At 49.2% G+C, this 15,974-nt stretch overlaps 1 protein-coding gene and 1 pseudogene across 1 annotated transcript; one reads left to right on the top strand and one right to left on the bottom strand.

Annotated features, from left to right (window-relative positions):
• Positions 1 to 11,394: 11,394 nt before the first annotated feature.
• Positions 11,395 to 12,411, top strand: LOC136493294 (probable calcium-binding protein CML17). The gene has a single exon (XM_066489361.1). It carries the CDS (start codon positions 11,472 to 11,474, stop codon positions 12,207 to 12,209), a length of 738 nt encoding a protein of 245 aa, XP_066345458.1. The 5' UTR covers positions 11,395 to 11,471; the 3' UTR covers positions 12,210 to 12,411.
• Positions 12,412 to 14,891: 2,480 nt separating this feature from the next.
• LOC136492018 (protein VAPYRIN-like) lies at positions 14,892 to 15,555 on the bottom strand (annotated as a pseudogene).
• Between the last annotated feature and the right edge of the window lie 419 nt (positions 15,556 to 15,974).

Here is a 15,974-nt window from a genome sequence, read left to right on the forward strand (position 1 = left end):
CTTCTTCCTCTCGCGCCCTAGCCCCGCCGACGCCGCCGCCCTTGCCCTCGCCGCCGCCGCGCCCGCGCTCCCGCCGCGCCACCCCCACGCCCGCGCCTGCTCCCGCGCCGTCGCCCCGTGTCGAGCCCGCGCCGCCGCGCTTGCTTCCGCGCCCGCGCTGCGCCCCTCGCCGCGCCTGCTCCCGCGCCCGCGCCCGAGGCCGTGCCTGCGCCCCCCCGCCCCGTGCCGCGCCGAGGTCGCCCCCCCCCCGCCCCGCGGCTCGCCCCTCGTGCGTGCGCGCGCCTCGGCGTGCTGTAGCGCTGCGCCGCCCCCGCGCCGCACTGTCGCCCGTGGTTGGCCGCCGTGCCGCGCCGTGACGCCTCCATCGCCCTCCACCGCCGTCCGCGCCTTGCCCTCCACCGTCGGCCCGAGGTCGCGCCTGTCGAGCCGGACTCACCACGCGTAGCCCCGGGCATCCCACGCTCGCCGCGCGCCACCGCTGTCGTCTGCCGCGCCACCGCCGGCCCGGATCTTCGGCCTGACCCACGCCCATCGTCCGCCGGCCCGGAAAGGTAAAAATTATGAATATGCAATGTACCTACTTAGTTGGTATTTGTTATTTATTAGTTAATGTGATGACTCAGGTAGTTGGTTTAGTTAGTGATCTAGTGAGATATATATATATATATATATATACATATATATATATAGTGATCTAGTGAGATATATATATATATATATATATATATATATATATATATATATATATATAGATAGATAGAAACATAGACACATAGACACATAGATATAGTCAGATAGGTAGTTACATTTTTAGTTATCTACATATGATCTAACTATTTAGTGAGTACAGTGTAAATATATACGTAGTTATTATCTTGATTATTTAGTTTATAGTTAGAAAGTACTCCCTCCGTTCCTTAATATAAGCCATATAGATTTCTAAAGAAAATTCCAAAATATAGTTACGTATCAGCTCCCATGCCGATTAGTTTGGAAACCTTCCCACCGTACATAGCACATGCCCCAACCAATCTCTTAGATTTAGGAAGCAATCTGATTGAGAGAGAGAAGATGGCCTGATTTTCCTTTTTTTCCTCGGTCTCACATTCTTCCCCAAGCCATGCGTTAATATTGGTGTTAAAAACTATATAGCTTATATTAAGGAACGGAGGGAGTACTTGTTAGGTACTATCTATTATCTAATTTGGATTAAAGGACATGTGTTTCGTTACTTGTTTGAATTAGATGGACAACCTAGTGACCATATATCATGGAGGCACCGTTGAAAGCGATCGCTATGGATATGTTGAGTTTCTTGACATGCAAAGCGTGCCTGTGCTACTCAATGATAGGCCTTCATTTAGTGATATGGTTGCAAGGGCTCAGGAGGAGCTGCATTGCCTTGGAGATGATGGCATTGCAGTTGATGGTGTACTGCACCTAGGTTGTCCTCCGAACATCTTCAGGCGAATGATCTCAATTGGTTGTGCGGATCAGTGGGAGAACTATGTAAGATCGGCTATGAAGAGCCAGCTGCAATGTTTGGACGTGGTTGTGCGTCGGGTGTTAGTTGATCTCATCCCTCATGGGTTTACCCCAGCAATGGATCATCAGGCATACATCGACCCTCCCGTTCCGAAACCTTACCTACCTATGCAGATTGCACCTACGGTTCCCGATGCTCAATCTGCCCCTAATGCGGTATTTGGAGATGGTTGTCAGACTCATTTTTCCATGGCAGATCCTCCTTATGAGATCTCTTTGACACAGAATCATCCGAGTAAGTGTCTTAACCTTATGGTTTTTGGGAGCTTACCCCATTCCTTACATCTATTTCTTTTATTCTTTCCTCATTTCTGTAATGATGTTGCAGGAGACATTCCTGAGAATGTGGATGTGCCCCCTGTTGCTGCACAAGTGCACTTTGGAGATGGATTCCGTGGGTCAAATAGTGTTGAAATTATGCATGATTCGGAGCCATATGAGATGGCTAGGGCTCTTGATTCTGATGATGATCGCCCTGTTGGAGAGCTGACGGAGAGTGATGTTGAGATGATGAGGCGTATCTTTCCCGGCCGCCATGATCCTAGAGTTCACGAGTTCAACGATCTTGCTCATTCGGATCAGGCGTTTGCAGAAGGACGTGATGATGAGCTCCTAGAAGCTCCTGAGGCTGGTCCTAACATGGTAATTAAGAATGGGAGGGTGTTCAATGACCTCCCTGCTTTGAAGAGGTGGTTGCGGGCTTTTGCAGTGATACGAAAGAGGCCTTACATGGTATTGCATTCATATGTGGAGCGCCGTTACACAGTTGTGTGTGACAAGGAACGCTGCCCATGGAGGGTTTGTGCAAGGAAGCAACAGGTAACCGAAAAATGGAAGATCACAAAAGTTGTTGGGCCACATAATTGTGCTGACCATGAGCTGACATTGAGGCATCGACAATTGACATCTACCCTCATTGCCAAACGGTTGATGAGAATTTTACAGGGAGAACCCAACATGAAGGTGAGGACAATTATCAGGTCCGTTGAAGCGTTGTATGGAGGATATGTGATAACTTATGGTAAAGCATGGAGGGCTAAGCAGCGAGCGTGGAAGATGATATATGGGGACTGAGAGGATGGGTATGAGCAGCTGCCAGTTCTTTTCAATGTAATCAAAGCGGTGAATCCATGCATGCATTATGAGTACATCCCAAAACCTAATGCATGGAAGGATGGGAGGCAGATATTCTTTCGTGCCTTCTGGTGCTTCCCTCAGTGTGTAGAGGCCTTTAGGCACTGTCGTCCCGTCTTCTCCATTGATGGTACGTTCTTGATTGGCAAATACCAGGGCACACTTCTTATAGCCATATCCTGTGACGCGAACAACAAGTTGGTTCCTTTGGCATTTGCCTTGGTTGAGAAGGAGAACAATGACAGTTAGGGATGGTTCTTGAGGCTAGTCCGGATACACATGGTTGGGCCTGGCAGGGAGGTTGGCGTCATATCTGATAGGCATCAGGGCATACTTAATGTCGTGCGAGAGCAGATAGAGGGGTATGCACCATTGCACCATCGTTGGTGTACTCGGCACCTTGCCGAGAATCTACTCCGGAAGGATGGTGTCAAGGGTAACTTTGATCTGTTCCAGGAGGCTGCTCGACAGCTTGAGGACAAGTACTTTAAGGAAAAGTTGGAGCAAGTCAGAACCACCTCAAATGCAGAAGGTAGACAATGGCTCATAGGTTTGATGAGGGATTTAGAGAAATGGATGAGAGCTCACGACGCCGGTGGCTGGAGGTACGAGTTTCAGTGTAGCAACATGGTAGAGTCATTCAATAAGTTGCTATTGGGGATACGTGGTCCAAGTTCAACTCAGCAACGATAACTGTGTTGGTAGACAGGTATTAAAGTGAATCATTGCCTCCATTCATGGGCATTTGTTCATGCGATTGACTTTTTGACAAGTAATCTTGCTTTGTCTTAAATATAGGTGGCAGCCGGAGACTCACACCTTCCACCTACCTTTCGGGGAGACGGCAGTCTCGCTCTAGGACTGTCAGAAGATGCTAGGCCTAAGGATTCATGGCAACCCAGTCACCAGGCAGTGCAGGTCAGAGGGCTGGAGAGCACGAGTGGAGGCCTTCCTTGGGCGTGAGCTTGGCGAGCAAAGGGCTCGCACTTCCAGAGTTCCCATCTCCTGGCTACGTGCAGAGTTCGCACAGTACCCTGAGGAGGCAGATGAGGAGACGATTGGGTACTACTGCCGAGCGTGGATCCTACACCTTTTTGCCTGCATTCTCTTTCCCGACGCCATGGGTGACAGTGTGTCCTGGATGTGGATCCACTGCCTCAGTGACTGGGACCAGGTGGGTCAGTACAGCTGGGGCTCTGCAGTCTTGTGTTTTCTATACCGGCAGCTGTGCAAGGGGTGTCGTCGGTCTTCGTCCAACCCGTCACTTGGTGGATGCGTGTACCTATTACAGCTGTGGATGTGGGCTCGTCTTCTAGTTGGCCGTCCAGAGGTTCTGGATCATCGTGAGTGGTTCCAAGGTCAGCCTCCAAGTCGCCAGCCGACGTGGGCGTACCTTTGGGACCAGGTCAGGGTTCCGCACATGAGGATAGATCGGGCGTACATTGAGTACACGAACGAGCTAGATATGCTGACGGCGTCTAGTGTAAGTAAATTTTATTTTCCATGCTGCTTTGAAAAGGATTAGTATACCATCTAACATCTTATTTGGACATATTGCAGGTGGAGTGGGAGCCATATGGTGGAGAGGACGCACTTCCTTTTCAGCTGAGCAACGTTTGTGGGGCCGACAACGACTTCTATAGGATGAGGTGCCCTCTAATCTGCTTCTATGCTGTCGAGTTCCACCTACCAGATAGGGTTGCACGCCAATTTGGAGTGAGACAGCTTTGGCCTATGGCTCTATTCTCGACTGGCGTTGACTTACACAAGCAAGTGTTTTGATATTTCAAATGTCTCATGATGATGGTCCATTTCTATTAATATGGTGATACGTACATGGATTCATGTAACGATGACATATGTGCAGGTTGGATCGTCAGAGGAACAAGAAGATTTTTGACTAGGAGAGGCACCACCAGTCCTTTATTGAGGAATGGGAGGAGATGCACGACAACGTGGACGACAACAACAAGCCGCACATGAACCATGAGTTCAGGCGGTACCAAGCTTGGTACCAGCGTACGACATGGTGCAGGCTGAGGCTATAGTGGACCGAAGCTTACTACGCCGACATCGAGTCCTCCGACGATGAAGACACGGCGCATGACCAGTCGACTCGTGCAGGAAGGCAGGTGGAGGCATGACCAATCTTGGACAGAGTGGTAAGCCAATTGCCTTATTTTTGTATGTTAAGTTGCATAACAATACATTAGGCGTTCTTGGACCAACATTAGGAGTTATCTATTGTAGTTAGTGCAACCTTCAAGCTGTATAGCCCTTATAATACGTTAGATTCTTGTACAAAAGAAAACAAAACCTAATGCTATCTGTTCAGAAGTATTATTATTGAGAACTTTGTTGCAGGGCAATACACTGAAATGCTCAGTTGAAGAGATCGAGCGAGTTCGGCCGAGAGTCAATGACGACTACATACTTGGCTTCCTGGATGTAAGATTAAAAATATTCTTTCAAACATATCATTAATATGTTATATTCTTTCAGTTAACATAGTTTTGTACAACAGAGGCTGTCACGTCATCTACGCCGTGCGGCTGGTCGTTGTGGTTGTAGGACAGACACGACGCAAGACGTGTATGTTCCTTCTGTAGGAAGAGGAGGCTTGGGTTCCTCTAGTCAAGCAGCTACAGGGGATGGGGACGAGGACGAGGAGGACGACGACGACAATGATGTGGACAAGAGGCATGATGAGCTTGACCCCTCTCAGCTCCATGACGCTCCCTCGACTCATCCTACACCGCCTCTAGGCACTAGGCAATGCCGTCTGCGTGACCCTTACACTCCAGGCACCAGCGCTCTGGGTCACAAGGGTAAGGGCAAGAGTAGGAGGCAGTGAGAGATGTGGTAGTTGTTAGTATGAACTATTATGGATTTTGTATTTACTTTTCTGTAACTATTTGGGACTGTATGGACATTGTGGACTATTTGGACTTTGCATGACATATTATGTTGGTTGTGATGTTCGTTGTGCTTGGATGATTAAATGTTTGGAATATATATTGATGTCTCTGTTTGTAACTGTGGATGCTCCTAAAACAAGACCGTATCTTGCGAATTTTTCCCGTGAACCTTTAATCATACTACACTTCTACAAAGGCACAAATATAGTACACAGATTAACTATAAATTTATTAGAACGTGTATAATCCAAACGTATTGTACATACGCTTTGTAAATGAATCTAGGATTACCAAGTAACAGTGAACGAATCTATGTTTTTCAGACAATAAACATAGACTTTTCAGATACACGGACATCATCAAATTATCACATCACTAATATAGTACTGGCATGCAAGGAAGCACAACTCCACTCTATCTCCACCATCCATCTTATGACTGTTTGATCCAAGGGCTGAGGTGAAGAGGCACACGGATCGCTGACATAGCACATTGAGAGGCCTCCATTCCTCCTCTCAACCTATAAATAACCACTCACTCCCTCTCATTCACACACACAATAAGGAAGAAGAACACCCCTCAGCATTTGCTTTCGTTGCAGTACCAATATCTGGAGGGTCATCTAGAGGGAGAGGAAAGGGGAAGGAAACTATCTGGGGGTGGGAGGATCCTCTTGGTCCCGATTTCTTTGAGGAAGCTCTTTATGAGAGGTTCCTAGTTGAGAGCAAAAGTGATTTCACCAAAGAGACACCACTGAGAGGATACGATGAAAAGAAAGAAGAGTGACTAAAATGCATGTATGGTGAGGACTGCCTAGTGCAGATGTTCACCGAGGGAATAGATGGAGGTCGTCGTTTCTTCAAATGCCCGCGAGCATGGGTAATTGCTATTACTATTTATTTCTTCAATATGTTTGTCTTGTATATCACTTACATGACATACTTATTGTAGTCTTCCTTGACCGAAGAAAACTATGGGTTCAGTAGGTGGGTCGATCCTCGACCTATTTATCCGCATGCGGAGTACATCTACTACCTACAGGACCGTATCTTCGATCTAGAAAGGGAAGTTAGCAGCGGTTACAAGGACGCCGAACAGGACGACAACAACAATGGTGCTGATTCACAGGAGGCACTCTGCAATGATCCATATTGCACCTGCCCTAACCACAAGAACAAGGGGCCTCCCCCGTCACCCCCGCCACCACCACCAACAACAACGGGAGGCTACTATGGAGAAGGTGCAACACAATTTGCTATATGGCCACACTACTAGGATGACTTTATCTTTTTCACATGTACCCAGGTTTAATTACCTAAGGCATGTTAGGTTTAGTCGAAGGAAACTCTGTACCCAGGTTCGGTACATATAGTCACATGCCATTTAATATGTTTCGTGTGTTGATTTATATAATGCCGTATGTCATTAGGTTTTTTTGCAGCACGTGTTCATATTTCAATACGTCCGTATCATTAAGCGGAATATTAAGACCATAGATAATGAAAACAACCACATAATGAAAAGTTCAATACTATGCCACATTACACAACATATTAATACTACAACTACGTGACGACAGTAGACATAGGGGCAAATGAACTTCCAAATCCTCAGTCTGAAACGCACTGAGTAAGCAACTCATCATCCGAGTACCAGTCCTCTACTACAACCCTGTTGCTGTAGCTAGGCTCAACTATGTTGCTCTGACCTGCCTGTCGCTTGTAGTAAGCGGCCTCCGCTTCATCTGCGGCCGCTGCGGCCTGAGTGAAGAATGCGTCGTCATCCTCCTCCTCCTCTAAGCCCGCCTCTGCTAGAGCGATGAGCTCGCTCAGTCTGCCAGTGTCGTCCTCAGCTTCTTGCGCCTGAATGCCCACCTCTGCTAGAGCGATAAGCTCGCTAAGTCTGCCAGTGTCGTCCTCAGCCTCCTGCGCCTGCATGCCCGCCTTTGCTAGAGCAATGAGCTCACTCAGTCTGGCAGTGTCGTCTGCATCCTCGTCTCCCTCATCAGACAACACAATCGGTGATTGAACGGTGCGACTAGCTCACGATCTATGGTCATCTAACTTCTTCTCCTCATACCTTGCACGAGCCACCTCTGCGGCATGTTCCCTGCTGCAACCAATCCCTTCATGTATAAAATGCAATCAGTTAGCAACGCGATTATATTACATTTAAAACCAGGCAACGAAAAAAAAGGTTTTCAAGTACTCACTGGCACATAATGTAGCAACATGCTCGTTCAAGACCTGCATCTGTACTCTTGTCTCCTCCCTTGCCTCATTCTTTGCCCTCTCCTCCTCTAACATCATCCCCTCTCCAATCCCCATTTGTTAAGCCCAACATCGATCGGGTTATAAATACCGCGCTGTCTAGCAAACTCACGCATCTTTTCTTTGTGATGTTTAACGAATATGTTGACGTAGTCAGGTCCATATCCCCTCTTCCGTGCAATTAGTTGCCTCTTCTTCAGTTCATCCAAGAACTTAGCTTGACCATCATAACATTCCCACCTGCATTTCCTAGTGCTCTGTTCAAAAGAAATATTATATCATATATGTCTTAGCAAAACAAACAAAATACGATTTCATGTTTACCAGAAAAATAACGAACCTCATCATACTCAATCATATGGCCGCAATAATGGCCTATTCCAAGCTCCGAAGGGACTAGGCCATAGTTGGATTTTACACCACATTTGCACATGACAGGAGGTGCTTTGTAGATTACCCTTTCTTTCTTCTTTTCCTTAACCCTCCGCGGTTCTTCCGGCCATTGGTTCTTAGGACCATACAACCACTCCTTGAAACGACACTTCGCCATTGAAAACACCTAAATAATGAGACATTAGTACATGAACACATATAGCTCAAGATTTCAACACATACACTTTGCACTTACTTCATGCTTGTTTGGACACACAAACTCTAATGTATTCTCAGGGTTTATCACAGTTCGATCTCTGCAATCGCACAGAGGAGGTTCCTCGAGTCGTCTAACTGTGGCTAGGTGCTTCTCCTTAGCCGTCATTGGTGAAGGGTTAGGGGGGTGGAACCCACCGCTTGAAGTGCTCACGTGGATGTCTCCCTCTAAACCAATCGTCGAACAAGAGGTAACTAGGATCAAACTTGTCTGCACCATCGATCCACTGAAAGAAAAAGCACCTCTCATGGTCCTACACAACGAGATTCCAACAAAATATTAGTAGCATACTTACACAAATAAAGAAAAAGGATAGTGCAAACAATTTCTTACATTAAACCGACTACATGTGTAGAAGCAACGCGCCGCTGTGTCCGGATATTTCGATTGAAAAACATGGGCCGGGAAACCACAGTCACAGTTAGGGACAGGGAGGTCAGGAGGGATGGGGGCATCTTTGCTAGACGCGTCGGGGTATAATTCTCGAGGACGACCCCGTTTTCACCAAAACTCCTCCCAAAACATTTCTTCCATCTAACAAAACGGATGTAATTTAACAAACTTACATCAAAACATCACAAATAAATATCAATGAGAACCATAACTACAATACAACCAATTTCGTTCTAAGAACCGAAAACAGTTAACATTAAACCCTAAACCTAGGGGTTCTCATTTGATCCACAACAATGAACCCATAACATAACTACATGCGCCTAGGTTTGCTAGCTTTTTCCACGCCTTGGAATCAACCTACGGTTGTATAATACATATATTGAGGGATACAATGAAACCCTAAGTAATGACGATTCTTAGGTCCAAAAATCTGACTAATATATACCTAATTGATGCGAAAAAAACGAGGGGAGCGAGGATACCTTGCTCTCGAAGATCTACGGATCAAATCAAGGTTTTCAAGGTCCAATATGTCGATTCGTGAGGTAGGGTGAAGTGGGGAGAGAAAAACCCGAGAGAGAGGAGAAAGAAGAGGAAGAACGCTCGGGCAAGAAGGTTGGGCCGGGGTTAAATGCTGGGAGCTCGGCGCCGGTCACTCTGACGCCGAGCCCCCTGGCAGGTCATGGACCGTGCCCAGGAGCTCGACGCTAGCATCAATGGCGTGGGTCCATTTCCTGAATTCTTTCCGCCAGAGGTCTATTTGTGAGAAATTTTCAAAAAAAGGGCCAAAGTATAAAAAATTCGGAGCCGGTGTTGGTGTATGTTTCTCACCTGTTTGTCCTGTTCCTTCAGAAGCTCAGTTTTTCTTACCGTTTTCCATTGGGAGACGTGAGGAGATGATGAACAATTTAAATTAGCCTACAGGTGGGCTGATAGCTACAATACGAATAGTGTATTTCAAGCTGAAATTGTTTCCACAAATTTGTTTTTAGTTGACATCGGGGAATCGAGGGGCTTAAGTGCTTAACATTTCCACTGCCCTTTTGATTCTCTGTATTAAACATAAACGTGGAGGCAAGTCTTTTAGTAGTAAAGAACAAAATTGTCGGTTGTGTTGTGTGATCAGGTTTTGCTTTGAAAAAATAAAGTCAGGTAGGGCAAATAGCTGTGTTTTTTTTTTCTCTTTATCTTGGCACCCCCATGTATATGTTTGGTTCAGCGAGTTTCAACGTGGCATCAAGTATGAGGAAATATTCACAGCAAATACTTCTACGCCTCTCTATAAACAAGTAGGAGCATTTTAAGGGATAAACACAAAAAAAGGGCAATGATACCATTTTCGTCAACAGATCAGATATTGTAAGCATGGTGTTTCCTGAAGTTTTGTCTTCTAGATAGTCATAAAAATGGGGTCTGAGAAAAGGCATGTCACATGCCTTTTTCTCTAGAAATATGTATTAATTGACTTATTTGACATGACTATATGCTTTCGTAGCATAAAACACGATTCCGGCAAAGTACAACAGTACATGTACATCTATCATAAGTCAGTACATGTACATCTATCATAAGTCAGACCGAAGGAGCGCAAACAGTTGAAAACTCGGTAACCCTTTCCGTCTGTTTCATTGTAGGTTTTCACATGAAACTTTTATCTTCCTGTTCGTCCTCTAAAGAACTGCAAAATGCAATAGCCCTTACATCCCGGCGAATAAAGAGTCAAACATGTCGTGTTTACACCGTTTTTTGTGGGTACACAGCATCTATCTACGATATTATAATAGACTTCTACTTTTATTTATCACAAAGTCAACTCTTGATGTGGAAACAAAAAAAAGTTCCTGCTGCATCGGCTCTTCTGACATACAGGTAAAGTCTACTGATTCCTTTCTGTAAGAAAGAAAACTAAGGGCGCGTTTAGTTTGCCCTCAAAGTTGGCGCAGCCAAAATTCAAGGTACTGTAGCGCACTGTAGTGTTTCTTTTGTATTTGGTAATAATTGTTCAATTGTTGACTAATTAGGCTCAAAACATTCGTCTCGCAAAGTACAACCAAATTGTGCAATTAGTTTTTGATTTCGTCAACATTTAGTACTCCATGCATGTACCGTAAGTTTGATGTGACGGGAAATCTTCTTTTTGCATAGTGCCAAAATTTGGATTCTGGCATAACTAAGGGCCTGTTTAGAATCCAAAAATTTTTGTGCAGTAACCATCCCATTGAATCTTGCGGCACATGCATGGAGTACTAAATGTAGACGAAAAAAAAAACTAATTACACAGTTGGTCGAGAAATCGCGAGACGAAACTTTTGAACCTAATTAGTCCATAATTAAACACTAATTACCAAATACAAACGAAATGCTACAGTGAGCCAAAATCCAAAAAAATTTGGATCTAAACGGGGCCTAAACAAGGGCTAAGTTGAACAAGCAGAAATTGTGATATAAATACAACCATGGTCCATGGCCCATGGGTAGGAAAGCTTTGCTTGTAGTTATAGCACACCACCACCAGAAGGCAAATACAGTGGCAAGCAAGCCCACACGGTGTCGTCCACCATGCTATCGTCCTCCTCCCCTCTCGTTAAGCTGGCCCTCCTGACGCGCGGCCTCCTCTCATTCCTCCCCACATCCATCCTCCCGAGTGGCCGCGAGAGCACTGCCACGCCCGCCGCCGACGCACCCTCCACGCCGCTTTCTTCTCCCAAGAAGATGTCGTCATCGTCTGCACAGCAGCAGCAGCAGCAAGCGGGGAACGGGAGCAGCAGCAAGAAGGCCGACTCGGCGGAGCTGGCGCGCGTGTTCGAGCTGTTCGACAAGAACGGCGACGGCCGCATCACGCGGGAGGAGCTGGAGGAGTCGCTGGGCAAGCTGGGCATGTCCGTGCCGGGCGACGAGCTGGCGTCCATGATCGCGCGCATCGACGCCAACGGCGACGGGTGCGTGGACGTGGAGGAGTTCGGGGTGCTCTACCGCACCATCATGGCCGGCGACAGCAGCGCCAACGGCAACGGCAACGGCGGCGCTGGCGCCGGGGAGGGGGAGGAAGCGGCAGGCGCGGAGGAGGACGAGGACATGAGGGAGGCGTTCCGGGTGTTCGACGCCAACGGCGACGGGTACATCACCGTGGACGAGCTCGGCGCGGTGCTGTCGTCGCTGGGCCTGAAGCAGGGCCGCACCGCGGAGGAGTGCCGGCGCATGATCGGCCACGTCGACCGCGACGGCGACGGCAGGGTCGACTTCCACGAGTTCCGCCAGATGATGCGCGCCGGCGGGCTCGCCACCACGCTCGGGTGACCGTGTCCGTCGTCCTTGCTGCACCTGGCTTGCTATGGAGCGCCGTGCACTGCATCTGCTGCATGCTTGATTCGTACTAGAACCTGTAGATATTGCTTGGTCTTGGAGTGGAGGGGAGCTCACGTAACCACGCTGTTCCATCTCCCTTCTTTTGTTTCTTTGTTCGTTAGACTTGATTGATGGGCTTGCTAATTAACTACTATTGTGTTGGTTGTTGCTCGTAAGAATTGCTCGGGGACAAGGTTAATTTCCCCTGTTTTGTTCAGGTCTGTATTCTGTCATGGCAACTGCCAAGCATCTCCCTGTTAGCACGATAAGCATTCGAAAGAGGGACAAGTAATGACTTGAGAAAAACGGCACCGTTCCATCCAAGACGAGCAGTTGACTTGTCCGATCACGCATTCGTTCTTTTTCCCTCTCAAGCGACACGCGCGCTGCTTAGCTTAGGCTTGTGATGTGCACAGTGCACGATGCGTCACGACAAGCAACCGGTTTGGCCTCTCCAGTTTCAACGGAGCGGGATAGTCTCGAATGAGCATCCGGCGTCCCGTTGCCCTCGAAAAAGCTCGGTTTGTCCCTGGGCCATACGGTGGAATCACCTGGATCCGAACCAGAAAGCGACGAGATCCTCCCTAACCCCCTGACCGAAAACCTGCCCCATCCCGGCGCGCGGCAGCGTACAATCCACGCTCGTGCTCCGTGGCTGTGAATCTGCGATCCAGCGCGCACCCGCTGTCCGGTGCGGCGCCCGTCCATCCCCCACGGCCTCGCGGCACCGTCCGGTCGACACCAAGCACCCACACCCATAGGACGGGGACGGGGGACCGCAAGCCGGCCGGCCGTGCGAAACCAACCAACCGCGCGCGGGGGGCGTGCCAGTGCCATGTGATGTGAGCGGTTAGTTAGCCACGCGCCCCCGCTCACATGCCCGCGCGACGCGATGCAGGTCTCCACTCTCCAGCGCGCGCCGGCCGTGCGGCTCGCTCGACCGTCGCCACCAGGCAGCGCTTCCGGACGGGCCCGGCGAGGGAGGGCGGCGGGTCCGGCTGAATGAAGACAAGAAATGCGTAACTTTGTGCTAGGTCGATCTGGCCTGCTAAATCATGGAGACGTGACGACACTTTGACTTGGTCGCCGGATGCCCGAGCGAGACGGACCGTTTGAACTAGGGTGCCGCACGTCAACCTACTGATGGAGCGGCGCCGGGCATGCTGGTGCAGACTCTGTCTCCTGGTTGACCACCCTCCGGTCTCTTTGTTACTGTTGGATTGGTCTGTGATGCGAGAGCTTCCTCTGACGCAACGAATCCATCTTTCCGGCCCGCTCTGGTACTGCCCGATTGGTCAGCGCCCCGAGTGTCCTCCGAGTCAAGGCTCGTTGACAAGGACGTTTACATTGACTCAACTTTCATGAATCATGAGAGCATTTTTCAGGTGTATGACCACGACAAGGTTTCAACTCCCTGGTTTACCGGTTCAACGGTCAGGCTTCAATCGGTGCCTTCCCAAAAGTCTTGGGTGGACTGGGGCTGCCTGCGCATCATTTTGCTTGCCATTTGTCAACATCAAGGCATTAGCAGGTGTATGTATCAGGCTATAAGCACGCTAAATGTGGAGATGGAAAGATGAGAGGAGAGAGAGAGAGAAAACGTGCTGCAAGCTTACAACCGACTTAGACACGAGAATCAAGCAACTTCGTGAAAGAGATAAGTGGGTCATGTATTAAAATGAAGAGGTAACTACTATATGGGTCGGCTAAGAGGTAGGCTCCAAAGATCCTTGCAGCCATCAGCGTAATAAGTTGTACGCTCTGTTGCAACGCACAAACATATTTGCTATTATTAATAAAGCTACAAAATAGTGGCCAACTTACCACCCCGCAACTGTAAAAGGATTATCCACAATCGTAAATGTCTCTACTGTAGTCATACCTCAATTTTTCCTCCCTTATATAAATAGCCCTTAACCCTATCTCATTTCTCTGTCCTCCCAAATTACGGAAAAGCGGCGGTAGCATCTCCCCTCCACCCGGCAGCGGCCCCTCTCTTCAACCTCAGTGGCCACGCGACCCCCACTGCTCTCTTGTTGGCGGATCTCACGGATCCATCGGGATCTAGGCGGTCGCACTCCCCTCCTGCGGCCCCCCTTCTGTGGATCGGCGACCTCTCCTACCCCATCGGAGGCAAGGTGGTAAGTTTTTTTTAAAAATTTGGAGATACGCCATTACAATTCGCCTATTTGGAGATACGTCATTATAATTCCGTCTCTCTATCATCAATGCCATTTTCAACACCTCTAGCGTACATGGGTCCACTGTCAGGCACGTATGCGTATAGGAATACGCGTACAAGCCCACTATGCGTGAGCGCGGCGCCACAACAGCACTCGCTCGTGGCAGCCTCCGTGAACTTGCACACGATCACCATTCGCCCTTGCGCGCAGCAACCAGGATCGCCTCGTGCGAGGCCCAAGAAGTCCATGATCCGGCTGCCGTGGCCTTCCTCTGCGGCGTTCTAGAATGTGGTCTTCCCAGGCACGTCGCGCATCGTGCGACAGGTGGAGAAGCGCGACCGCCTTGCTCATCGTCGTGCCTCGCCGTAGCGTGGGGCGTGGTGGCACCGTCCGTGCCGCACCTCGCATCTACCCTCACGCTCGTCGCGAGAAGCGCCTTCACCGCGTCTGGCTACCCCGCCTCTACCGCTAACCGTAGAGGACTCTTGTAGTCCCTCCCTGCCGCATCAATAGATGTAAAAGAAGATGAAAAGGTCATGGACGCGAACGAGGGGCTTGCCAAGAAGCAGCTTCGGGACGTCGTTGCGGTCCTGGGCGGCGACCACGTGGATGGCGTCGCGCCGTTGGCGAGGAGGAGCTACAGTCGAGCACCTCCCTGAGCACCTCGACCACGCCGGCCTCGACAAGCCGCACGACCACGGACACGCCCACGAAGCTCCCCTAGTGTCGCTGTCCACGAACACCTGCTTCCTCCTCACCGAGTACCACTCCGAGTTGATCGAGTCCAGCGCCGTCACGGGCTCCTTCACCATGGCGCCCGACGCGACCACGCTATGCAGCAGGAACACGTCCTCGCTAGGCTCCCTCCTCCTCCTCCTCCTGACCCGCTGGTCCCCTCTAGACGCATGGAGGCTAGGTACAACACCTCCACGGTGACCACCGTGAGTGGCGCCAGGATCACGCATGAAGTGCCCTCGCACCGCCGGCTGCAGCCTGAACGCCATCGACATGGTGTGCATTGCGCTCCTCAGCGTTAGCTCCCCCCTCGCCTACCTCCAGGGCTCCACCTGGACCATCACCTCATTCGATGGCTTAGGTATCACCAACCGACACATCAATCTGGGTAGGTGAAAGGTCCTTGTTTGGTTTTGGTAATTGAGTGACAACCCTAGGTGGACTAATTATGTTTATGTGAGATACATAGGTGATTAGTTCACAAGTACATGTGTATGAGCAACATATGCTATGGAGGTGGAAATGGCTCGGAGATGTTGCAAAGCTCACACGCGTGGTGATAAAGGAGCTCATTGCACATGAGACATGACATTGAGTCATGTGATCAAGGTGGAGAAGATCAAGACATGACTTGGCTTGATGGACCAGTTGCAAGTGTGAAGGGCAAGTTGGAGGCTTTGGAGCGATGGACCGCGTGGCGGTGAAGCTTGAGCAAGACTTGGCGCCGATGGACGAAGGCAACGGTAAAGAGCAAGTGAAGTCAAGATCGATGAACCAATATGATCACGTGATGATATGA

The sequence above is a fragment of the Miscanthus floridulus genome, chromosome 11, assembly GCF_019320115.1.
Source record: "Miscanthus floridulus cultivar M001 chromosome 11, ASM1932011v1, whole genome shotgun sequence".
NCBI lineage: Eukaryota > Viridiplantae > Streptophyta > Magnoliopsida > Poales > Poaceae > Miscanthus > Miscanthus floridulus.